General features: G+C 37.5%; 1 protein-coding gene across 2 annotated transcripts in view; it reads right to left on the bottom strand.

The window, feature by feature from the left end:
• ATP10D (ATPase phospholipid transporting 10D (putative)) overlaps window positions 1–26,382 on the bottom strand; it is a 99,698-nt gene that overhangs the window by 38,278 nt on the left and 35,038 nt on the right. For both annotated transcript variants that reach the window (XM_036268420.1, XM_036268428.1), the window contains exons 4-10: window positions 15,748–15,952; window positions 13,545–13,630; window positions 7,210–7,316; window positions 6,560–6,691; window positions 6,081–6,208; window positions 5,705–5,957; window positions 146–384 (exon numbers count right to left, since the gene is read on the bottom strand). In XM_036268420.1, coding sequence (XP_036124313.1) covers window positions 146–384; window positions 5,705–5,957; window positions 6,081–6,208; window positions 6,560–6,691; window positions 7,210–7,316; window positions 13,545–13,630; window positions 15,748–15,952 — 1,150 coding nt within the window. The remainder of the gene's footprint in view (window positions 1–145; window positions 385–5,704; window positions 5,958–6,080; window positions 6,209–6,559; window positions 6,692–7,209; window positions 7,317–13,544; window positions 13,631–15,747; window positions 15,953–26,382) is intronic.

The raw sequence follows: 26,382 nt of genomic DNA, 5'->3' as shown, positions 1-26,382 counted from the left end.
CTTCTAACTATATGTGCGGCACTCACATTGAACTGCAGTTATGTGGTCTCTTCTCGGGTTGAAAAGACAAGAGTGTTTGGCTCTGTTATAATGAGGAGGTTCTGGCACTGGGCATGGATAAGAGTCAGGTCACAGTCACACTTACGATGGGGCTACTGAAAGCAGCCTGTCTGGAATGAGGCACTTCACTGGCTCCTTCTCCACTTCCTAGCGCAGAGCAGCTCCCAGCAAGATGAGTCGAGGCTTTATTTCCCGAAGGCCCGTAATGAACCGTCCTGCAGCTGGGGGCCCTCGGTTTCGCCATGTTGCTAAGGGAGCCACTGGGAGAGTCTGCAAAATCCTCATCTTCAGAGACAGCTTCCTGATAGGACTCTAACCTCTTGGCTGAGGGGTAAAAATCACACTGCATCATTACCCGAGAAGAACCACTGGCAAGTCGAACATGTCAGGCATTTACTTAAACAGCTATTTCGTACCATCTCCTCCCTTCCCAAACCTCGCTCCGACCTCCCCTCCTCCAATACCCTTAGCTAATGAACTTACCTCCTGGAGAAGAGGAGAGGCAATCAGATAGGAACTCCTTTCTTTTCCCATCACTGACTCTACCAGCCTGTCTGCAGCTGTGCCCACACTCTCAGTGTCCCCTTTTCCTACTATGGATAAAGATCCAAAGGCCGAAGCCTCCACTCCGGCCCTGGATCCACCCCTCGGCCTTCTCAAGGACTCCACCCTTATCATTCCCCCTCTTTCGTCTACACCGATCTCTCCTCAACTAATCTCATGGCTTTCTGTCCCGGTCTCTCCATGGACACTGCTCTTGTCAAGGTCATCCACAAGCTTCACCAAATCCAGTGATCACATCTGTCTGTATTTTATTTGAACTCTCAGCACTACCCAACAGAGTTAACTGTTTTCTCCTTGAAATGGTTCTTCTTGTTTCTCTGACATCATGCATACCTGTTTTCCCTCCTATCCAACGGTTGTTCCTTCTTAGTTTCTCCTGCTGTTTTCTTTCCTCCCTAACCCTCAAATATTGGGTTGCTACAGAAGTTCCTTCCCTTCTCTACCTATAACTCTTCCATGGGGATGTCATCTAGTCCCATCTTTGAAATATCATCTCTTTGCACATGACCTCCAAACCCACACCTTCAACTCTGACCTCTAATTGAAATCCAGTTCTTCAGTGATACTTCCAGGTGGAAATCTAGTTGGTTCTTCAGCAGATACTTGCATGGCTCCCTTACTTCCCTCAAGCACAGACTTCCCAGAAACAACTACACTATTTACTATAAATCCTATCCCAGCACTTGCCATCATCTATGCACTACATATCTTATTTGCTTATATTTTTAATATAAACTCCAATTTTATCTGTTTATAATATCCCCAGAACCCAAAGCAGTGGTTGATAGATACTCAATGAATACTTGGAGAATGAGTAATAGACAAATTTGACCTGTGAAAATAGAACTCTCCTTTTCTTCTCCCTCATGTACTCCTTCTCTATCTTCCCCACCTTTGTAAATGGTACCTACCTATTTAGTTAGTTAGGCCAAAAATCTAGGATTCTCCCTGATTTCTCTCTTCTTCCCTGGCCCCATAGTCAAAGTATCACCAACAGCTGTCCATATTCATCCAAAATGCATCCCAAATATCTTGACTTCCCTTCACCTCCATTACCTTAGTCCAAGCCATCATCATCTCTCAACTGGACTAGTGCAATAGCCTCACAACTGGTCTCCTTGCCCCTCAGCAATCCACTCCTCACACAGTAGCTAGAGTGATCTTCCTAAAAGATAAAGCAGGTCAGATCACTCCCTGCACAAAACTCTCAGAGTAAAAAATCTGAACCCCTTTTCTTGGCTTATATAACTCAAAATGACCTGACCTCTGCTGACCTCTCTAGCTTCCTTGCCTCTCCTTCTTCCACTAAAACCCAGCCTCACTGCCTTTCTTTCATTTTAGAAACTGCCAAGCTCATTTTGGCCTGAGGGTTAGACTGCCTATTACCTCTGACTGGCAGGCTTTTGCCCCTGAACTTCAAGATTATGTAACTTAGATCTAGGCTGTAATGCCCCCCCCTAGAGAGGCCTTGCCCAACCATCCAATCCCAAATAGCCTTCTAACCATTCTCAATCATATCATCTCATTTTAATTCTTTGCAAAGCACTTTTTACTATTTACATTTTTTTTATTGATTTAAACATTATTTTTTTGCAACTATTTCCTCAGTAGAAGCTCCTTGTCCGAGAGCAGGGGCCTTGTCTGTCTTGTTTATGATTATGTCCAATGTCTGGAATACGCAGTAAATAATCAACAAACATGTGCTGTTGGATTGCTAGCTGTCTATAAGCTGCTTGCTCTGCGGACTAAATTTCTAAGTTGCAAGATGTTAAAACATAAAATAGTCTTATCAGATGCATTTAATTCAGTTACATATGGGTAAAGGCTTATTTGAAAGCAGCAATATTCCTTATGGAACTGTCTCCTAGCCAACAGTTTTGCTAGAAAATCCTGAAGCGTTAAGTTATTTTCATTTCTGTGAAAATAATATGTCTCCCCAGAATTAAGCTCTTGGGAGAACTGGCCTCTACCATCACCCGTTCAGCATTCACCCTGAGCATATGTGTGTGTGTACACAGAGGCTCATTTTTAAGTCACTGCAAAGAGGAGACCAGAAGCCATAGATGTATATGGTAAGTGCTCACAGGCAGTCAGCACCTTCTACAAGTAGTGCAACCCTCCATGGTTCACAAACAAGTATCTTATCAATTATCGTGACAGCATTTGATTCTTAGTCACTGGTACCTTCTCTGCATGAGGAGCCACAGAAGAGACGCACTCACTGGGCAGGAGCGTGTATGTTAGGGACTGGAGTGGGAGATGGCTGGTATTAGTCCTCTTAAATGTTACTAATACAAAGTTATAAATGCTGCCAATAAAAAATAATAATACAGTGCTTCCCACCATGTATTTTAGGAAACATTAGCACTGCAAAATACTTCTTGAAAATGGGGATCTATGATCAGATAATTTTAGAAAACTCCAGCCTCATAAACGGGCATAGAGGCATGGATGGCTGCAGGGCTGTTCACTGCAGCAATTTACCCAGCAAGCGACTGTTGACAACCCAAACTAATGATGGATTAATTAAATAAGCTATGGGAATTCTTCCATGCACTATTGAGTAACCGCCAGAAGAATAAGGAGATAACGGAAAGGGAGTCATGAAAAGTCCTAAGAAGAATGGGTGTAAAAGTAAGAGCACGCTGTGATGGTACTGTTGTTTAAAAAACACACAGTAATGTGTACATGAAAAACAAACTTGGAAGAAATGCACTAACATGTTCACAGTGGTCTACTTTGTTTGGTGAATATGATTGATGACTTAAAATTTTTCCTCTTTGGGCTTATCTAAATTTTCTATAATATTGCTTTTGTAATAAAACAATAAAAAAGATGAAACCTAATGCAGAGTATCATTATAGCCAATAAGACTAGCTATTTTTTTTTTACATTTAGATACTGATTATGTGATACTCAACATTTTACCTCTCATACTCACAGGTAACAACACAACTAGCTTAAAAATATATGTACCTGGGAGAAAATGTAGTATAATACGTTTTTTAAAATCTTGGGCAGAGTGGGATGTCTAAGTTTAACACTCCTGGCAGAAATCATGATATTCATAATCTTACTAATATTTGTGATAATTGACAAAAATACTTAGTAAAAATATAAAGCCTCTACCAAGAAGAAACTCCCTAAGTAAAGTTAAGAGACAGTGGCAGGCAGAATTCTAAGAGTCCCCAAGTTCCTGCCACCTGGTGCACGCACCTTGTGAGTATGACAGGTCTCATTTCCATGATTATGTTATGTTTTAGGGCAAAGGTGGAGGGAATTTGAAGATGTGATCTAGTTCCTAATCAGTTGATTTTGAGTTAATGTAAAAGAAGGCTACCCAACATGGATCTGATCCCATCAGGTAAGTCCTTTAAAGAAGTGTCAGAACATCCCTGAGGTGAGAGAGATTCAAAGCTAGAGGGTCTGCTGCAGGCCTTGAAGAATCAAACTGCCATGCTGAGTTCGGCTGCGTCGAGCTCAGAATGACCCAGGCTGAGAGCCAGCAGAAAAGCAGGACCACAGCCCTATAACCTCAAGACTCTGAATTCTGCCAAAAAGCAGTGAGCTGAGAACAGGCTCCTGAGCCTCAGATAAAATCATAGCCCAAGCAGACACCTAGATTTGGCCTGGTGAGAGACCCCAAGAGACTCTGATCCACAGAAGCCATGGGCTTGTTTATTTGTGTTGTTCAAAGCCACTAAGTTTGTGGCAATTTGTTATGCTGCAACAGAAAACGAATACATTGAAAATCACGAACAACTGGGAACAGTTGCTACATATAGAAGGAAGGTTGATATATCAGGGTTGATAATCAGATTATTTAACAACTGGTTCAATCCAAGTGCACAAATGAAAATGGATGCTGGCCACAGACCACTTAGACTGAGGCATCAGCACTAACTTAGTAGATAAAACCCTCCTACAGATGACTAAGAATAAGAAAAAAGTCCTATAAAACAGGAAAAGGACATAGTCAAATGACCAATAAACATATAAAAAGTTAAACATCTCATTACTAATTACTAATTACAAACTAAGACAATTTTGTTCACAATGAAAATCACACAGACCAAAAAGAATAGCTTCATCCCATTCTGATTGGGCCTGAAAAACGCATTTTCTTTTATCTTACCTGTCATAATTTTTCATCTTATTTGTCTATCTCCTTGTTCTAAATTCTAAGCTACATGAAATCATGGGCTAATGCCATATATTAGGAGCTCACAAAATATCTGTTGAATAAAAAAGTGATGTTAATCGAAAGTACAGGTATAATAGCAACCTGAGCTTGACCAGAAATAATGCAACACTAAGCACTTAATGTTAAGAAATTATCTGTGAAAAAGTCCACAAGATACTGTTGAATAAAAGCAGCAAATTGCAAAACAAAATGTTCTAACTTACAAAAGGGAAAACGTGTAAAAATACATGGTTCACATATAGGGGAATATTTATAAACAAATACATACTGATCAAATTGTTAATGGTGGTTAACCGTTAGAGAGCAGGGGTTTTCATCTGTTTTGAACACTTCTCAGAACTTCTTCATAGGAGCACATATTACTTTTATAGATAACAAAATTGAAGTTCAATTATTTAAGAAAAACTTGTAATTTATGTATTTGCTTCCTTAGTGTCAGAAGCTCAGCTCATGTTATTTATTTGTGAATTAGATGTTCTTAACCAAGCATCAGTGAACACCCATGGGTTGAATGCTGGGCTCATGGGGAGCTTGTAGTCCCTTTGGAAATATTTTCAAAATGTTTTTTAGGGATATGGTTCATATTTTCATTAGATTCTCAAAAGCACCTATAATGCATCAGCACTGTCACCATCGACAACCTCGCCTTCCACTTCTACTGGGAACTCGCTTTCCCTCCGAAGAAAGCATGGCAGTAGACACCGTGACTTTGATCTACTAACTTCTGAAGGAATGGCAAGTAAGCTTAAGGCCCATTTGGATGACTTAAGCACCCAATGCTTAAATATAGCACTTCTATGCTACAATGATCAAACCTTTAGGTGAGTGTAACAAGATCAATGTTAAGGTTGGTTTTCATAGACACTCAGCACTCACCATTTTCTTCATGACAGTAATCAAAGCCTGCCACACTGCATCTTCGAAAAACCATCTTATTCTCAGTGAGGGTTCCTGTCTTATCAGAAAAGAGGTACTGAATCTGCCCGAGATCCTCGGTGATGTTTAGGGCTCGGCACTGAACAGTAGAATCCATTTTCTCATTGTAGAAATCCACATCACTTTGAATAAAATATATCTGTCCAAGCTTCACAATTTCAATGGAAACATAGAGAGAAATGGGAATCATGACCTGCAAAGAACCAAGCAATTTGAAAACACATTAAAAAGGGGGAAAGGAGAGGTTGAGAAATCGAATATAGCTGGATAAGTAGCAAAGGTCTTAAAATTCTATGATGAGTTTGACAGAAATTACCTGTAACAAAATGATCATGGTCCAAAACATGTAGAATCCTGCCAACACTGGTGATGTGACATGTCCATCGGGCTCAGGGATATGGAAAAAGACTACGTTTTCATATCTACTCAACCAGATTCCATGACCTTCCAAAAAATACACAGACATCAAATGGATGCTACATATATATTATGCAAATATATAACTTTATTTCTAAAACAACTGGAATGAGACTATTTATTTGGTTTGAACACCAATGATTTGTTTTTGGAAACAAATTCAAGTGCAAAATTCTACACATTCTGTTGTCTCTGCCTTTTTAAATCCCTTCCCAGGTTCCTTTAGTACATATAACTGAATATAATCCACATTAGTGCTTTTCAGGCAAATAAAACCTTCCTTACAGAAGTCAGACATTCATAAATTTTTTAAAGTAAAATGCTTTTAAATGAATATATTGCTGAAAAAATGTCTTCAAATAATAAAATTCTACTTACCCAATGCACCAGTTAAGCACATTACAACCAACAGCAGAACACACCAGAGGACATCTGTATTTGCTCTTCTTTCTAATTTGCTGCGCTTATACCTTGGACCACTGTTGTTCAGCATTGCTTTGGTTTCATGACCTAAAAAAGTAACACAGTGTGTCAGAGAATGTGCAAATTAAAGCCAGGTAGCAAATATCATATTTTAAAATCTCTCTGGCAGATAATTTCATAAAAAGTAGTTATGTATTTTGTTAATTTTGTTTGCTTTTTTTTTAATCCTCACCTGAGAATATTTTTCCATTGATTTTCAGATAGAGTGGGTAGGAGGGAGGGAGAGAGAGAGAAACATCAATGTGAGAGAGACATATAGACTGATTGCCTCCCGCACGACCCCAACCAGGGCTGGAGATCGAACAGCAACTGAGGTATGTGCCCTTGACCATAATCAAACTTGAGACTCTTTGGTCAGTGGGCCGATGCTCTAACCGCTGAGCAAAACTGTACAGGGCTTTGTTTGCTTTTGTAATCCATTGAGAAAAACAGAGACCAATGATTAAGTTTATCAAGACAAAATTTCCTTTCTGCTTTTTAAGACTGCATTTTGAGTGAATGGAAAATATTAATTTGTAGGAAAGCACAGAGGAGTGAGGACCAACCTGCATATACCACGATGCCCACAACAGCCTCTGTGTTTCTGATGGTGCATCCTCTAAGTAATAAATTTTCTTTACTGAGACCCACACGTTCTTTGTTGGAATGTTCTCTGTAAGAAAGACAGCAGAGCACATAGATTCATTTTTAAATAGTAAAAGTGGGGATATAAAAATCAAAATCACGGATTTGAGTTTTCTTGATTAGAGTATTAAGTTAGGCAGTTCACAGGAAAAGTTTTCTTATCTCTGGCCCATTTGTTTTGTTATTTCAGAGTTACCAGCTTTGGCTGGAAAAAAAGATGTAACAAGTTTCTAAATACCATTGTTTTCTAGTATTGAATTTTTTGTCAACTTCTAGTTTTACAGAAGCTCAAAAATATTCCAAATAAGAAACCTGCTTCCCTAGTACAAATCGTATTTCAGGTAATTAATAGTTGATGAGGGAGAAGTTCTGGGTACAACTGAAAAATCATCATTTTCAACACAGATGAAATCAAGAATCACTCTAGGCCAGTGGTTCTCAACCTTCCTAATGCCAAGACCCTTTAAAACAGCTCCTCATGTTGCTGTGACCCCCAACCATAAAATTATTTTTGTTGCTACTTCATAACTGTAATTTTGCTACTGTTATGTCTTAGGCGACCCCTATGAAAGGGTTGTTCAACCCCCAAAGGGGTCGTGACCCACAGATTGAGAACCACTGCTCTAGGCAATGATAATTGGTATTTGCTAAAATCATTAGTAAAAGGCTGATGGGGAACTTGGTAATAAATGGATAAGGCTGACAACACCAATCTTAACAGAACTACCAAAAGGACCAGGGCACACCACAGGCCTCTATGTTTGGGGACAGAAAGTGCATATCTCCATGGGAACCTACTCAAGCCTCTATCAGGGCAAACCAAACTGGGGTCTGCGGCTTCTGGGGATCTGTGAAGCCTTTGAAAGTGTAAGCAATATTTCTGCGCGCGCGTGTGTGTAAGTGCATAATATATGTTTGTCATTTTATAGGGAGAGAAACAATTTCTTTCATCAGATTCTGAAATGAGCCTGGACAGTTTACAGGATAATAAGAGGGCTAGAGAACCATGCCAACCACTACTGCATGGATTCAGTCAACTAAATCTAAAATGTGGTAAACTCTACAGGCGAAATGACCTGATTTATTCAATAAGCGAATGGCATGGGGCAAAAGAAGGGGGAGGGGGACTCAACACAGGGAAGATTCAATCAGCTCAGTCTAGACTGTGGCCAATTCCACAAGCTAAATGAGCTTATTTATTGGGAAGGAAAATTTAGAGACATATCAACCAAATACAATGGGTAGACCTTGCATTGATCCTGATTAGAATAAGTTGACTGTAAAACATTTTTTTGAGATAACTGAAGAAATTAGAACAAATCCTTGTTATCTGGAATTAGAAGGAAAAAAAAAATACTTCAAAGAAGGTTTCACACCACAAAGGAGGGGAAAACTAGAGGTCATTTCACTCCTATAATTTGCAAAGCATTTTTTCTAAGAGGTATATGTTTACATTCCTTCATATATGTGGGTTTATGTACAATGAATGGACCACAGGGTTATGGTCAGAGCTAGAAGTGTCTTTGGGTTCGATCTAATTCAACACCCTGGTTTTACAGATGAGGAAATTAAGCCCCAACATTCCCATTCCCAGGCAAGCACCACCCGATCCTCACCAGTATAGTATGTTTTAACCCTAGAATCTCTATAGGGGCAGATTTAACAACATAAGCCTCAGTTCCAAAGTGCCTCAGTAAATATTAAAACTCCCCTCCTCGGTCCTTATTTTCACCATTGCATCACTCTAGGTTACCATTAGCAGAGCCCAGCTTCTGTCTTGGTTGCATCTGCCCAAATGCTAAGCCTGTCCTGCATCCGATAGGTGCGTGCTCTTTGGCACTTATGGCATATGGCCTCTGGATTCTACGTGAAGCACAGACTAAATGCACGGGGCTCTCGTCCATTCAAGCACCTATGTAACACCTACTGTCCTAGCACTCCCTCCAGAGGCTGGGGATAGAAAAACAAACACACAGTCATGGCTCCTGTGATCTAAGATGAGGTGACGGATATAAAATACCATAAGTGTAATAAAATATTATAGCTATTATGATAGAAATATGATAGCATACAATGTGGGCATAAACAGGGAGAAAGTCAGTTCTGCCTGAAAGTGAGAAGGTCAGAGAAGGCATCATATAGAGAGTAAGCTTGAGCATCTCAGTTTTCGTTGATTTTAGAAAACAGGCTACAAAGTAAGAAAAGGACAAGGAGCTGGTTCAATGGCTAAAAATAATTCCACAAAAAAGCACCTCGTCTTCCTGGCTGATTCTCTCATCAAGTGCTTCTCTCCAAATTGGTGAAGCTAGCTCTCAATACAGGCATCAACAGAGCAGGCCCAAGTTAGTCCAAACACTAAGGAAGAAATAATCTGAGGGGAAAGAGGAAGCAGAGAGTATCTTTTAGTTATGGACTCCAGGAGGAAGACCTCTTCAGTGGTCAAGACCATGCTAACCAGAAAGTAAGGCAGCACATGTTGGAACAAACAGACATCAGAAGAGCTTATCATGCTTGGAGGAATCAAAGGGCAAGAAAACATGGTGTCCAGAAATCCAGGGGCAAGTGATAATGTGGGAGCATGAAGGGCCTTGGGATTAGGTAGGATTCTGGGGCAAGACTCAGTACCTAGCATAGCAAATGATGCTCTCATGTGTCTGTTGAAAAAGAACCATGTCCAGTGTGGCTGGTGTGGCTCAACTGGTTGACTGCTGTCCCATGCAACAAGAGGTCGCTGGTTCGATTCCTGGTCAGGGCACATGCCCAGGCTGCAGGCTTGAACCCTGGTGGGGAGTGTGCAGGAGGCAGCTGATAGATGTTTTCTCTTTCCCTCTCCCTCCCCCTCTCTCTAAAATCAATAAAAACATTTTTTAAAAAGAACCATGTCCAAAGGAGATGAAGAGAGAGGCTGACAAAGGTAGACTAGGCAGGACTCCAGTCCCAGACATTTGGTCAAGTTCTCACCACAGTGTAAGGGTCCCAGGTAGCAAGAGATGGAGTCTCAGATATCAGACTAGCTATCAGAATTGGAACACAGGATCAAAATTAGAGTGGCAACAATGCTTTTATAACTAAAGAAAAAAACTACTAAGTACATGTTCTGATCAGATTCTGGGCAGAGTTCTATGCTCCAGATCACACAGTGCTAGGCCAGTGTTCCTTCCTGTTCTCTCATGCCCATAAACAAGATCCATCCTGCCGAAGGCGAGTCTGGTTTGGTCAGGAAGTCAGCACTCCCAAGTATGGGGGGGAAAGGTTGTAGATGCTGGACTCCAAGACAGATCTGACATCAGGTTTAAAAATGGCAGCCCCTGAATCTGATATTTACAAGAGGAAACTTTATGAATGGTCAGCAGCTGAAGGAAAAAATCCTAGAAAAGCACTCATCCTAAGAGATGGCTTATGAGCGTATTTCTGATGAGAGAAGGGAATCTGCCTAATGTCTCTTCACGAAGACCATCTAAAATTTAGCCATGGAAGAATTTCTCTAATATGAACCCCAATGACTTCAGGATAAATACTTCATCTCAAGCAAAACACACAAGCTCCTTCGGGATCTGGCTTCCATATGATCTACCTTATTGCTAACCACACTCCAGACCTACTTAACCACTCATAACTGAACAAATGCACCATGGTCTCAGGCCTCTATACCATTGCCTATGTTGCTCCATCAACCTAGAATGTCAGTCATTCTAGTTTTCTTTTCTCTCGGGTAACTACTTAGGAGTGGAATGGCCAGATTACATGGTTGGTATATGTTTGACTTTTGAGGAAATTTCCAAAATGTTTTCTAAAGTAAATGTACCATTTAACATTCCTACCAGGAGTAAGAGTATTCTAGTCCCTTTACATCCTCACCAACCTCGGTATAGTTGGTCTTTGTAATTTTAGCATTGGAGCTCTGGTTTTCACTTAGATCTTTTCACACAAATATTTCCCATTCGTATATCTTTGCTGAAGTGTCTGTTCAAATTTTTGACCACTTAAAAAATTGTATGGTTTGTATTCTTATTACTGAGTTTTGAGTTGTCTTTATATATTCTGAATATAAGTCCTATATCAGATATACGCACTGAAAACTATTTCTTCCAGTCTGTGACTTACATTTTCATTCACTTAATAGTGTCAGTTGAAGAGAAAATGGTTTTAAATTTGATAAAGCTCTTTTATTTTTTGTCTTTTCGTGGATTGTACTTTTAGTGGTGTAGCTAAGAAATCTTTGCCTAACCCAAGCTACTAAAAATCGATCCTATGTTTTTTTCTAGGAGTTTTATAATTTTAGGTTTACAGTTAAGCATAGAATTCTTTTTTTTTTAGCAATTTTTTTAACGGTGAGAAGTCTGGATTGTAGTTTAGTTTTTAAACATGGATATTCAATTGCTGCAGTATCATCTATTAGAAAAACTAGCTTTTCTTTACTAAAGTGACTGTGTATCTTTGTCAAAATCCATGTGTCCATAAACGTCTGGGTTAATATCTAGACTTCATATTTTCCATTGCTCTATTGGTCTATTTTTATGCAAAATGACACTGGCTTGATTATTGTATTTTTATTATGTCTTAAAATCAGATGGCATTAGCCCTCCAACTTTGTTCTTTTTCAAAGTTGTTTTAGTTATATAGGTCCTTTGCATTTCCATATAAATTTTTTTTTAACTTGTCAATTTCTAAAAACAAAAACAACAACAAAAACACACACAAAAAAAACCCTGCTGGAATTTTCATGAGATTATACCAAATCTATAGATCGAATTGGGGCAAATTGACATCATGAAAATATTGAGTCAATGCATGAACAATATATGTCTCTACTTTAAATTTAGGTATTTAACTTGTCTCAACAGTGTTCGGTAATTGTCAGTGTGCAGGTCTTTCACAACTTTTGTCGAATTTATCCTTAAGTACTTTATTTTTCCTGATGCTATTATAAATTATATTTTTAAAATTTCAATATCTATTTGCTCATTGCTAGTATACAGAAATACAACTGATTTTTTAGTATTGATCTTATTTCCTACATTGTTAAATCCACTTATTAATTCATGTAGTTTTTATCAGATTTTAGACAAAAACCATCACATCATCTATGAATAAAAGTTTTACTTCCTTCTTACTTGAGTTCTTTTTCTTGTCTGATTGCACTAGCTAAAATCTCCAGTTCTAGTTTGAAGAAAAAAAAAATGGTCTAGTGAATATTCATGTCTTGTTCCTGATCTTAGGAAAAAAACCATTTAGTCTTTTACCATTAAATATGATGCTACCTATAGGTTTTACATAAATGCCCTTTATCAGGTTAAGAAAGTTTCCTTCTATTTTCAGTTTGCAAGAACAAAAGATTTTGTTTAATTAGATTTTGTCAAATGCTTTTTCTACATGTATGAAATGATCACCTGGATTTCCTTTTGTAATTTGTTAATTATGATTTACTGATATAGTGAATCACATTATTTAATTTTCAAATGTTAAACCAATCCTGCATTTTTGGTATAAGTCCCACTAGGTCATGATGTATTATTCTTTTTATATATTGTTGGATGTGATTTGCTATAGTTTTGTGTAGAACTTTTGCATATATGGTATATGAGGAATACTGATCTTTCCTTAAATATTTTTTAATGCTTTTGTTATCTGAATAATGGTATTATGATAATTCTGGTCTCAAAAAATGAGTTGGAAACTTTTCTCTACATTTTCTGAAAGATCACCAATATGAAGTAGATCAAATTGTCTCCTCTTAAAAATAAAGAAACTAGAAGAGTAAATAACTTGGTTCAAAGCATAAAGCACTTAAGTAGCATAAGCCAGGCATGACATTAGGTAAGACCCCAAATTCTAGCTGCTCATGAATACTGTCATGATTTTTCATACTTCTTAGATGTTTCCAAATCATTGGCTAACTTTTGCTAACCAGACTGTCCACGTGCTACTCTAATTCTGCAGGAACACAATCCTACTATGTCACTTAAGCTGTCAGTTCTGTCCAAACACCTCCTTCCAAACAACTAACACATCTTGGGCTTAATGTGGAGTTTATGTAAGACATTCTTACCCACTGAGATTCTAGGATTAGTTTAAAAACAAGGTTTTGTTGTTATTTCTTAAATATACATAGGAAAATATTTACCAGATTTATAAGGTGTCTAAACATATGGCCATTAGTGATTTAACACAAAGTACACAAAGTTTTATCAAGTTAAACATAGTTGCAACACACAATTCCACTCACACCCACAAAGGTAAATCATGTATCACTCACAGGAAGCCTCGGAATCTGTTGAGGTCATTGTTTGGACTTTCACATTCTATCCTACTGGAGAATTTCTCGGGATCAACTTCAGAGTCCTAAAAATATATATGTATATATATTTTTTAAATCACAAAACAAGAAGAATTCAAGGTCAAGCCCTTAAGATTTAAGTATTTATCCTTTCACAAATTTTTAAGGTAAAAGTAAGGTATCCTTGCCACAAAGTTTATGTCACCAAAGTATAGGCATAATGATGAATGAATCAATTGGATCAGAATTACACCTTTTGTCACATCACAGTAATAGACATTGGCAGGTAATGGGAATGTCTGAACTGCATACTGGGACCCATGCAGGATTCTGCGGAAGAAAGCTTCTAATCATGCAGTATAGAAGGCACTCAAAAGCTGAAAACACTTTGTTGTGGTTCTTCAACCATGTAGGTAGTTTCTGAGAGTAAATGTATATGTGAACAGTTGGAGCTCATATGCATTCGATCCCAGCAAATTTTATTTAAAAATTTAAAAATAAGCTAGACACTGGTATCCTACAAAATACTCTAATGGATCAAATAATAATTTTAGAACATTTTATAAAATCAATGAGCAAATAAGCAAAGTGTCTTTATAGCACATAGGCATGGAGTCACAATGAACAGCCACACCAACCCTATCTCATCTCCTTTTTTATTTTTATAAGGCTTTTTGGCTAACAAAAAATGCTATTGATATAGCTTGTGCAATGTTAATATATATTTCATAGCAAACATATGAAAAATGTGAGTTATGATCATATAATTATATTTACTAATAATATTTTTGAGTTCTTTTGATGTACTGGAATCTACATTATACACTTCCAATATATTAACTAATTTCTTCTTCACAACCCCACGTGGTACTATAATTAGGTCTAATTAACAGATGAAGAAAGAGAGACACAAAGAGGATCATTAATCTGCTAAATTTCTCAAAACAAGAAGGAATTTAGAGCCAGGATTATAATCGAGGTCACAGAATACCAGAGTGTTCACCCTCAAATGAATCCAAAGTATGCTGACTAATTAATAGGCATCGCCCTCCAAGTAGGTTTTTAGTGGTATGTAATAAAATTCCAAGTTACATAGGCCTTTACAAATGTCTTAGGTACAGGAATGCTTACAAAAGTGGCCATGACAACAAGCTCAGAGGCCTAGCAATCACAGAGGATCTAAATTCACAGGTTGAAAGATGGGCACAACATGACATCACGTGATGAAATTTACTAAAGATAAAGGTATTCTTCGACTAACATGTTTGCTGGCTTACAAGTAGAAGATGAAGAATGCCTGACCTAATAGTAATTCATTTAAAAGAAGACCATTATATTTTAAATTTAGAAATACTTCATCTCAAGTGCTTCCAGAGAAAGGGAAGGCAAACAGATATTCAGGCATTAGACATGATGCTTTTACATATATTACTTCATTTGAATCTCACAGCAGTGCTATGAGGGAGACATCATTTCCATGTTAAGATAAACTGATGCATGAAGTATGTTGGTGAGTTGCTCAAAGTCACACAGTAATTAAATGGCAGAGTTGGAATTCATTCAAACTCATGTTAATTAATATAACTTCAAAGTTCCTGCTTCCCTCGCCATAGCCTGTGAAAGGTCTAGGAGCTCTGTGGCATGAGAAGCTACGAAAGTCTTAAAAGGCCTTGCTATATAACTAACTACACAGTTTTAGAAACAATGACCTATTATGTCTCCAGCTTCAACATAAAGTCTAAGCTCAAGAAAGATCAATTAGAAGGTGATTATTTCTATTACAAAGTAATTTTCAAAACTGCAAAATAATTTTTAAATTAAATTTATTGGGCTGACCTTGGTTAATAATATTCAAGTGTACAAGTCTGTGACACATCATCTGTAATATTGCATTGTGTGCCCACTACCCAAAGTCAAAATAATTCTCTTAGGTGTCTTTAATTCAGTTCCAAAAAATATTTGATTGTTAGACTGAAATGCTTAAACTCTGAAGTCATTATATCTTATCATCTACAAAGTATAGCATACTTCCATTTATATCAGGAACTGTATTAAGCCTTCTGGGATTCTATTTTTCAATGGCAAAAATAAATTTTAAAATCTCTTTATACATGTGAAAATAAGCTTATTCATTTTCTAAAAAGAAAATGTTAATGTCACCAACTGCAAACATGTTATTTACCTGCTCTGCATACCCTCGAACCACCTGCCTCTGTTTCAAATTGCTCTCTCCGTCAAGACCAGAAGTCTCAATATGACAGATTCCATCTGGATCAGTGGAAAAGAGTAAGACCATATCTGCAGGAATGACCTCGTTACAGGAAAGGCGAACAAAGTCTCCAACTGTAATATCTTTCCAGCATCGATCAAGGTATTTTTTCTCTTTCCTAAAATTAAAAAGAGAGAGAGAGAGAGACTAGCCAAAAAATATACAGTATTTTTTTTAAGTTTCACTATATAATTTAAAGCATGTTTAAAGTATTAGGATGGATTTTTTTGTTTGTTTGTTAGTCCCCACCCTGAAGATATTTTTCCATTAATTTTTTTTTTTTTTTAGATAGCGTAAGAGGGAGGGAGAGAGAGAGAATGAAAGAAACATCGACTGATTGCCTCCCACATGACCTGGACTGGGGCCGGGGATCAAACTTGCAACCCTTCAGTCCAAGGGCTGATGGTTTAACTGCTGAGCCAAACCAGCCAGAGCTTAGGGTGGGTTTCAATTCATTACGTGCTAAAAGAGATGCCAGAGAATTGTAAAACCTAAATTCCACAACTTCCTTTACCTGAACATTTAGTTATGAGCTGCTAAAACATATTTTTGGCTTTTTTTCCAGTGCGATTTTGAACCATTATGCTGTTTGAGTGTAAATCTAGAATAAAATTAAAATTACTATTTGATGGGTTTATTCATATATGAAGCATATCTGCCCAGCTACCCCCTGGTCAGGTGCCAGGATCCGGAAGAGCACAAGACACACCCTCTGCTCTCAGAGAGCTTCCCAAGTGGCCGCAGGATGGACAATAAGAAAGCACAAAAGAAATGAAATAGGTACCTAGATACAACACTTAAAAAATTCTTATACCAGCATATTAACAGCTCTGTTTATCATTTAATAGGAACACTCGTTAAAACAGTCCTAAATTGTTGCGACTGATTCCTACAAAGGAAAATGGCAACTTTTATCTCTTATCAAAAGCAGTTTATCCATTTTATATATTCAAATATTTTTTAAAGGAAAGATGTGTTGTTTGAGCTTGACTTGCCTTAAATACTCTGCTCTATGCAAATGGTTTTGCCAAACTTTTCACACCGTTTTATGCCAACACCATGAATTATGCAGCACCAAGCATTCTCCTTGGAGCAGAACGAGGACATTTGTATTACGGAACGGACCGTCGTATCAGCCAGGTAAGCAGCATGGCACAAGCACTGCTGCCAACGAAAGTTAGGAAAGTCTGTCTCCTTCCCCCACTGCCTCCCAGATATCTATAAAGAACTGGGATTTGTCACCAAAGGTAAAGATTTATTTTCTATTATATTTATGGGGCTAAATATTTAAATTCATTGCCAAAGAAGTCTGGGACATGGTTATATATTCTAAGTTATATAACCTGCATATTTAAAAATTAACACATCAAATGAAATAGAAATGCCACCTTGGGCCAATATCTATATAACTTCTGCTATTCAGAATTATCAGGTATTTCAAGAAATTTAGCTTAAAGGCCTAAGAAGTACATTTTTAGAACATACTCTCCCAAAACACCTAATGCACAAAGTTGAATCCAACTAAAGGAAATCCTTGATTAGCTAGAGTTTCTTCGTTCATAGAGAAAGGCAAATCAATGGTTTATTTTGTCTACCAAAATTTTCCCTAATGTTTGTGCATACCAGTTCACACTTCCATGGAGGGAAGTAACAGAGAGAATATCATCAAGATAGGCAGAGGTCATATTTTGAAGGTTTAGTCCCACATGCCATACCTCAAAGTAGGAGTTTTATTCCACAGAAAATGAGGAGTCATGGAAGGTTCATAAGAAGAATAATGTGATCCTATTTCTAATTAACTCCTGCACCGAGTAATGTATGGACTGTTGGGTGTCAGGCTAGTTAGGAGCAGGAACAGCCATGAAACCAATGAAAAATTATTAAAATAATTCAGGAGGGATGAAGATGTTCAGAATGAAGGCAGTAGCAACAGGAGTGGATAGCAGGAAATTAAATCAAAACATATTTGGGTACTAGAGACAACCAAGTTTTGTTTATTTACTACATGTACAGAAGTTATCAAGGATAACACTATGGTTTCTAACTTGTAAAATGAAATGATGAATGGTCCTTTTACCATGTCTTGGATTTTAGATGCAACTGGTTGCATCACAAGGGACATAAAAAATTCCATTTAGGCCTGGCCAGGATGGCTCAGTGGTTGAGCATCAACACATGCACCAAGAGGTCGCAGATTTAATTCCCAGTCAGGGTACATGCCTAGGTTGTGGGCCCAATCCCCAGTGGGGGGCACGCAGGAGGTAGCCAATCAATGTTCTGTCTCATCAATGTTTCTATCTCTCTCTCCCTCTCCCTCCCTCTCTCTTCTAAAATCAATAAAAAAATTTTTTTTGTTAATTCCATTTAGAAACGTTACTTGAAGCGGGATATGCAATTAATGACGTGCAGCAATTTGAAGATTCTGATCTGAAGCTCATGAATAGATAGATAAATTTGGACATCCTAGGTACACAGAAGGCAGCTGATCCCAGGTAAGGATATGAGGTTCCGTAGGGAAAGACTTCAAAGTGAGAGAAGTGAAAGAAGACCCAAGGGAAAGAGATGTCAGAGAAATTAAGGGACAAGAAAATTTCAAAAAGGGAGTGATCATAGTAAAACAAAAAAACAAAACAAAACAAAAAACCCCACAAAGGAGTCTTGTCTATGGTATTTGGTTATCAGATTTGCTGATCATGGAGAAAGATGATAAGCATGAGACTGTTGATGGGGAGTGTAAAGAAGTGAGACCTCCAGTTAATCAAAAAGTGATTTGAAGTTGAAGAGAGAGAATATTTCATGAAGTTTAGCTATGAAAAGAACAAAGGGTGAAAGTAGTAACTGCAAGGAAAGGTCAGTCAAAGGACAGAGGATGAGAGAACTGCACAGGCACAGGATGCAGGGAAGAAGCCTCCGGAAAAGGCAATGTAGATGACGGAGGACAGAATGGGGAGTGTTGGTTGAGATTTTGGAAAAACAACAAGGAATGGGATTAAGCATACAGAGAAAGGATTAAAATTACAATACAGGGAGTTACCTCATCATCTAAGGTTAGGAAAAAGTAGGTGAAGATGTGGATGATGTATGAAGAAATTTGAGTTACACAATTCAAGCTTAATGGCCTCTTCTTTTTCTATAAAATTATGAGAAAATTAGCTGAGAATTTGTGAAGGTAGGGAGAGAAGACAAACTTGAATATTAGGGTTAAAGATTTTTCTTTTTCTTTCAAACGTAAGTAGGATTCCTCTGAAGGACAAGTTCATTCTACATTGGAACAAAATTCAAATGGAGCCAATTTTACCACTGAATTAACTTCATTTTTCCCATTTGGTTCACATACCAGGATTTTAAAAAAAGCTAATTTCTCAATAGCTAGCTGGTTTAAGTCAATATACATATACTGATCTTTTTTTTAATCCTCACCCGAGGGCATTTTTTAATATTTTGTTCAGATAGAGTGGGAGAGAGAGAGAGAGAGAAACATCGATGTGAAAAGGACACATGAAGTAGTTGCCACCTAAACGACCCAACCAGGTCCGGGGACAAACTGCAGCCGAGGTACGTGCCCTTAGTGGGAACCGAACCCGGGTCTCTTTAGACCGCAGTCCAATGCTCTAACCACTGAGCCAAACTGGCCAGGGCCATATACTGATCTTTTTATGCCAGTTATGTTAGGTGCTAAGACTACAAAAATAATTAAGATATGGTCACTACCCTACAGACGTTATGGTAGAAATCTGAAAAAGAGACACGAACTAATTTCTTAAGAAAGAGGTATGCATAGGCTACTACGGAAGCAGACAGTTGAGGTATTTAACCCTGGAGGACATGAATCTTGACAGATGATCAAGAGTGACTCAGGTGAAGAAAAGTGGGACAGCATATCAGAGTACTTGGGCTCTGGGTGGAGATACAAAGTCAAGGAGCACGAGATAGCATGATGTATGAAAGCAACTACAAGCTAACAGACAATGCTCACCGCCACACTGAAATAGCTTTGAAAATTTATCATGTGGTACACTCAAAATGAGGCTATATTTCCTTCCCTGATATAGAATTAAAACTAGCAAGAGGACTTCCTTCTTCTCCCACAGCCTAAACGTACCACTAGAATGTCTTGCATCTGCGTGGTTGTTTGTGCTTCTGTGTTACTCTCACTGCTCAGGATACAACTCTCACAATACCTCCTTGAGGCAAACTTCTAGATTCAGCCATTGCTTCTTTGAGCTCACTATCAAACAGCTCTGCTACATAAGCACTGGGAAAAGTTGGGACAAATCACTGTACTATTAACAGTGATTCCACGGAGGCGGGAGTTGGGAGGAAAGAAAATGAGGTGAGAAGGAAGGAAGAAGATGGACTTCTACTTCTTACTTTAACAAATTTAAAGAGAGAAAGAGTGGAATTATGAATACAATTTTCTTTTTGATATCTTTAAGTATTTTCCCAATAAAACAACAAAAAAAAATAACTTATAATAAGAAAATAATAATTATTGGACACAGCTGCTAAGATTTAGAGAATGCTTTCTATTCATCAATTCATTTAATTTTTGTATCAATGTTATATGGTTGGTGCACTAAACACACTATGGCTCCATTTTGCAAATGAGAAAAAAACTGGCTTTGACATGTTAAGTAACTTGCTCAAGTCACAGAGCTCCTAAGTGGTCCTGGGATGAGAGACAAGGCGGGGAGCTTCAGAGTCCATTTCTCAAAAAGTAGACTTGTTCCCAGCTATAGTCACTTACTGATGACCACCAACTAAAATAAAAAGGTTTAGTTATGTATTATAAAGTGGATTTCAAGGCCATTGCTTTGGAAAATGTCACATACAAGGTTAATTAACTTAGAAGACCACTGATCCTTGGTCTCATTTCAAGAATCATGAAATTCTATAAATTTATGAGATAATCCTAAAATGCTCATTTTAGCTATTATTTTAGAACTAACATCAACACGGTTATTTTCAAAGTTCTGGAAACAATGTAAGTTTCTGGAGGGCTGGCATTATATCTCTTTTTGATATAAATGTCTAAATCTCCCAGTGCCTACAGCACAGTAGGCACTCAAATTTGTTGAATGATTAAGAGTTTCGTTTTCAACACATTTCTATTATCTTTGAAACAAATATTAAGACCTTACAAAGAGCTGCTATTTTAAAGGCAATATTAAATTCAGGTTTTCTATAACAGTTCATTGTAACTTAATTGGGATGTAATAGGGTTTAAGTGTTTAATTTCTATACTAGTGCTTGTTACTTCCCAATGATACTTTCCCCAAAGAAAATTAAGCACCTGTGTAAGACCACATTACAAATAAGAACCAAGTTATCTGCACAGAAATGCTAACGTGCCTCTTCCAAAGGCTGACAGAATTCAATGGCATCACACTTTCACCTTAATTCTGTTCAGGAACAGTGCGGTGTCTAGAGTGATCTTTGTATTTCATAGGAATTTGTTAACATATTTAAATCCGTAAGGGATAGTCTTATAGCCTACCTTAATTTCTTTATATCCTTATAATTTGTTCCAAGAACAATTTTTGGGGGAAAGGTGAGCATTATTTCTTCTACAATATCAAACAAAGCAAATTACACAGAATATAGATTCTATTATGAAATGCAATCATAAAGTGACATCTTGAAATAGACCTTAAACAATTAAATAGAATACTGCATCTCATTTTTAAGTTTATATGCAAGTCATCTCAATAGATCTGGACTATCTCTAAAAAGACATCTGAGAAAATTTACACCAGGTCTCCCATTAGGCAATTTTAATATTTATAAAATCATACAGTGTTCTAAGGATTTCTCTAATATTGACGAAATAACCTGATAATGTGACAAACATAAATTCTAGCTAATAATTATATTAACATATAGTATTATAATGGTAACCTTTATTTAGCACTTAGAAAGGGGAAGACACTATATTTACTGCTTTATTACTATTATATTCATAATGAAGGGAATTGGGGCTTTCCTAGCTCAGGTAATCTGCTCAAGGCTACTGCTACTGAGTGAGAGAACCAGGATTAGAATTTTTTAATTCTAATTAAAATTAGATGGTTGGAGGTTTTCTCATGCACAGAAATTGAGAGGGTTCAATTCCTAGACAGGGCACATACCTAGGTGGAGGATCCAATCTCTGGTTGGGGTACGTATGGGTGGCAACCAATGGATGTCTCTCTCTCACACAGACGTTTCTCTCCCTCTCTCTTCTCGTTCCCTTCCTCCCTCTCTAAAATCAATTTAAAAAAAAACTTTTGAAGAATTTTTTTAGAGCAAACACACATTATAATCAACTGTAAACTAGTACTAAACAATCAGTAATTATTTATACACAATAATTTATATTTAAAATACATATAAAAAGCATTCTTTCAATTTGCTAAATTTGACATTAGCTGGGTAATCTTAAAATTGAGCAAAATCCACATTTTGTTCATCATATAATCATTGTAAAATACTACTTCTTACAGCTATTTTTTGAGTGTGAGATTGTATCAACATTTTACCTCTTTATCCCTAGTACATTATAAGACCTTAAACATCATCAAATGATTTATAGCATTGTTTTAGTAAAATGCTCTATGACTTTAAAATGAAAATGATGGGCTTTTACTACTACTTTCATTTTTCTATATAATCTGTAAATTTTTCTGTTAATATTGGATGTGAACATAAGATTAGACATGAGCATAGATTACACATGACTATAAGAAAAAAATATAACTAGTTTTTCCTTATCTAAGTACAGCTCATATTATCTGACAAAGGAGAAAAAAAGTTATTTTCTTTTTTTTCTTTATAGATCTTTAAAACAAATGTTGAGAAAGCCGCCGATGAATTCTAATAAAATTCTGAACTCTACAGGTTTCAGCTTACACATTTCACTTCTTCAGTGCTTTCCCTAATCATTGCCTCTGCCTCTCACATAAAATTGAACAATTCAACTATCAGAACAAGCCTTTGAATTCTCTTTTTCCCTCAAAGAAAACAAAAATGATGTCACCTGGCTGAACTCTTGGTCAGTTAAAAGTGCCTTACATTTGTTCAGAATATATATCTGTTTATTATCAAACTGGACTTGAACCTAAATATCTTTGCTTTGAATTGGTAACTAGAACAGACTAGAATCTCTAGTCAGACAAACTTAGAATTATTGTCATATGCACTTGGACTATACAAGAGCACTGAAATCAATCTAAGAAATGTACCAAATGCTTTTGAATCTCAGAAGGCAGAGGGACAGCAACTGTCCAAGGGAACCTGTGAAGTCTTCTCAAAGGCTGAAGTAGGTGCCTACCTTTGGGCTCAGAGCTGTCTTTTAGCTCTTCATGTTTTCTCCCTTAGGGATTTAAGTCAAACTCCTGACTTCAAAGTCTAAAGGGCTTGATGACTTTGAAGTTTCTCTCTGTAGTCTCTCCTTCCTCCCAGAGCGGCAGCAGTGTTCCTATTTGCCCACTGGGCATTGCCACTTGGATGCCTGTCCTGCTATCATTTCCAATTCATCCTACCTGAGGTGAATTTAATGTTCCCTATTTCTGTCAGTGGTACTTTTATCTTCAAAAGCTCAATCACAAAAGTTCACCAAATTCAATTGGGTTCTTCTTCACAGTATCTCTTCTATGATCCCTTCCTGTACTTTGCATTTCTCCCAGTAATGCCCTGGATTGATCAGTAGACACAGATCTACTGTAGAGTAGAGGCTATTTTCATGACTCACAGAGACCAATGTTCTTAAAGCCCCATATTACTTTTCTGCTGAAAAGATGGATTCTCTACCACTAAAGGAAAATATCTATGATGGTTAATTTTAAGTGTCAACTTCACTGGGCCACGAGGTTTCCAGCTGTCTGGTTAAACATTATTTCCTCGTGTGTCTGTGAGTGTTTCTGGAAGAAATTAGCATTTGGATTATTGAACTGAGTAAAGTAGATGGCCCTTCCCAGTGTGGGTGAGCATCATCCAATCTCCTGAAGGCCTGAATGGAACAAAAAGGTAGAGGGAGACAGAATTTGCTGAGCTGGGACACTGAACTCCGGACCTCAACACTTGGTTCTCAGGCCTTGAGACTTGGACTGAAATCTTCCTCCTCAGCTCTGCATCTCCCAAGCATTCTTACAATACTGCCTGCCTTCCTGGGACTCCAGCTTGCAGATGGTGGGACCTCTTCACCTCCATAATCACGTGAGCCGGTTCCTTGTATAAATCTCATTCCTATTGGTTCTGTTTCTCGGAAGCACCTTGACTAAAACCATTTCCAAGCAGCAGCCTGGTGGTGAAGTCCCTCCACAGAAGTTCTTAAACTCCCTCTTTAACTTTGTATTGCTTATTGCTCCTTTTGCGGTTACTTCCCGCAGGCCAAGTTAATATATTCGCTATCCCCAAAATACTCTATAAACCTTCCTACCTCTGAAATGAAGAAAAAGTGACACCATGAACTTGTCTGTAAAGCAATTAACATATTTGACTCAGAAATCTGTTCAAAAAATTGTTCTAATGATGACTTCTTAAAAAAAAATAAATACAGCCCTGGACAGTTTTGCTCAGCGGTTAGAGCATTGGCCTGCGGTCAAGAGAGACCCGGGTTCGGTTCCCACTAAGGGCACGTACCTTGGTTGCAGTTTGTCCCCGGTCCTGGTTGGGTCATGCGGGTGACAGCCACTCTATGTGTCCCTTTCATGTCGATGTTTCTCTCTCTCTCTCTCTCTCTCTCTCTCTCTCTCTTCCTTTCTCTCCCTCCTGCTCTATCTGAACAAAAAATGGAAAAAATGTCCTCGGGTAAGGATTAAATAAATAAATAAATAAATAAATAAATACAGTTCTCATGAAAGGGAACTCCAGAGAATTAACATTATAAACATCGTTACTCATTTTAATAAAAGTCACACAAATAAGAATTTAAATGTATTCCTCCTCTTTGATCTAGTAATTCCACTTCTAATTAATATGGTAAAATAATCATAGATCTTCAAAACTTTTGTATAATACTCACCAAAACATAATTCTCAAAATTATGCAAATATAAGAAATATTTAAGTAAATTAAAGTCATAGGAGAGACAATGCAGCTATTAAAATACTTCGTTGAAGGATAAAAACATGGGAAATGTTTTTGGTATAATATTAGGCTAAAAGAATAAGAAAACAATCATGTAGTGTTATCTCAGTTTGGTAAAAGAGACACACAATCTGCAGAGGACTTGAAAGACCACCCCACAGTGTTATTAGTAATTGTTTCTGGATACTAGCTTGTAGGTGTAATATAATTTGTAATTGTAGGCATATAATATATAGTAAAGTTCAAAACTCATCTTAATTGCCTTTATTCTTGGCTATGCAGGCTTTCCATTTCATAAGGAAATACAAGCCCCCAACACAGCAAATACGCTTCTGAAAAAACCTATTGTGAATGCCTGTTGCTACAGTGGGAAATTTCTTCGGCCTCTATTTTTTTTTTCAAATCTTTATTTTTGGATGTAAAATGTATTACAGATGTTCTACATTTTTCCCCCATTGACCCCCTCCTGCCCACTCCCGCCCCCCTCCCACCTTTTCCCACACTATTGTCTGTGTCCATTGGTTATGCATATAAGTTCTTTGGTTTATTTCTTCCCACCCCCTCAACCCCTTTCCCTTTGAGGTTTGTCAGTCTAGCAATGAATTTGTGCTTCTTAATCCCTTCACCTTTTTCACCTATTCCCCCAACCCCCTTCCCAACTGGCAACCAACAAAATGTTCTCTGTATCTATGAGAATGTTTCTGTTCTTCCTGTTCATTTTGTTTGTAGATTCCATTGTTGATAGATATGTATTCATTGCCATTTTGTTTGTTCATACATTTTATCTTTTTCTTCAAAAAGACCCTTCATCATTTCATATAATAACGGTTTGGTAGTGATGAACTCCTTTAACTTTTTCTTGTCTGGGAAAGTTTTTATATGGCCATCGATTCTAAATGACAGCTTTGCAGGATAGAGTAATTTTGGTTGTAGGTTCTTGGTTTTCATCACTCTGAATATTTCTTGCCACTCCCTTCTGGCCTGCAAAGTTTCTTTTGAGAAATCAGCTGACAGCCTAATGGGTACTCCCTTGTAGGTAACTAGCTGCCTTTCTCTTGCTTGCTTTTAAGATTTTCTCTTTGTCTTGAACCTTTTGCATTTTGATGAAGATGTGTCTTGGTGTGTGCCTCTTGGGGTTCATCTTGTTTGGGACTCTCTGTGCTTCCTGGACTTGTATATCTGTTTCCTTCACCAAGTTAGGAAAGTTTTCTGCCATTATTGTTTCAAACAGGTTTTTGATTTCTTGTTCTCTCTTCTCCTTCGGGCACCCCCAAGATGCGAATGTTGGCACGCTTGAAGTTGTCCCAGAGGCTCCTTACACTATCCTCATTTTTTTGGATTCTTTTTTCTTTTTGCTGTTCTGATTGGGGATTTTTTGCTTCCTTATATACCAAATCGATGGTTTGCTCCTTGGATTTAAATACTCTATTATTGAAGCTGTGTAAATTATTCTTTATTTCAGTTAATGCCTCCTTTAATTCT

Source organism: Molossus molossus, unplaced genomic scaffold, assembly GCF_014108415.1.
Source record: "Molossus molossus isolate mMolMol1 unplaced genomic scaffold, mMolMol1.p scaffold_m16_p_1, whole genome shotgun sequence".
Lineage (NCBI taxonomy): Eukaryota > Metazoa > Chordata > Mammalia > Chiroptera > Molossidae > Molossus > Molossus molossus.
This window is presented reverse-complemented; position numbering and strand designations above follow the sequence as displayed.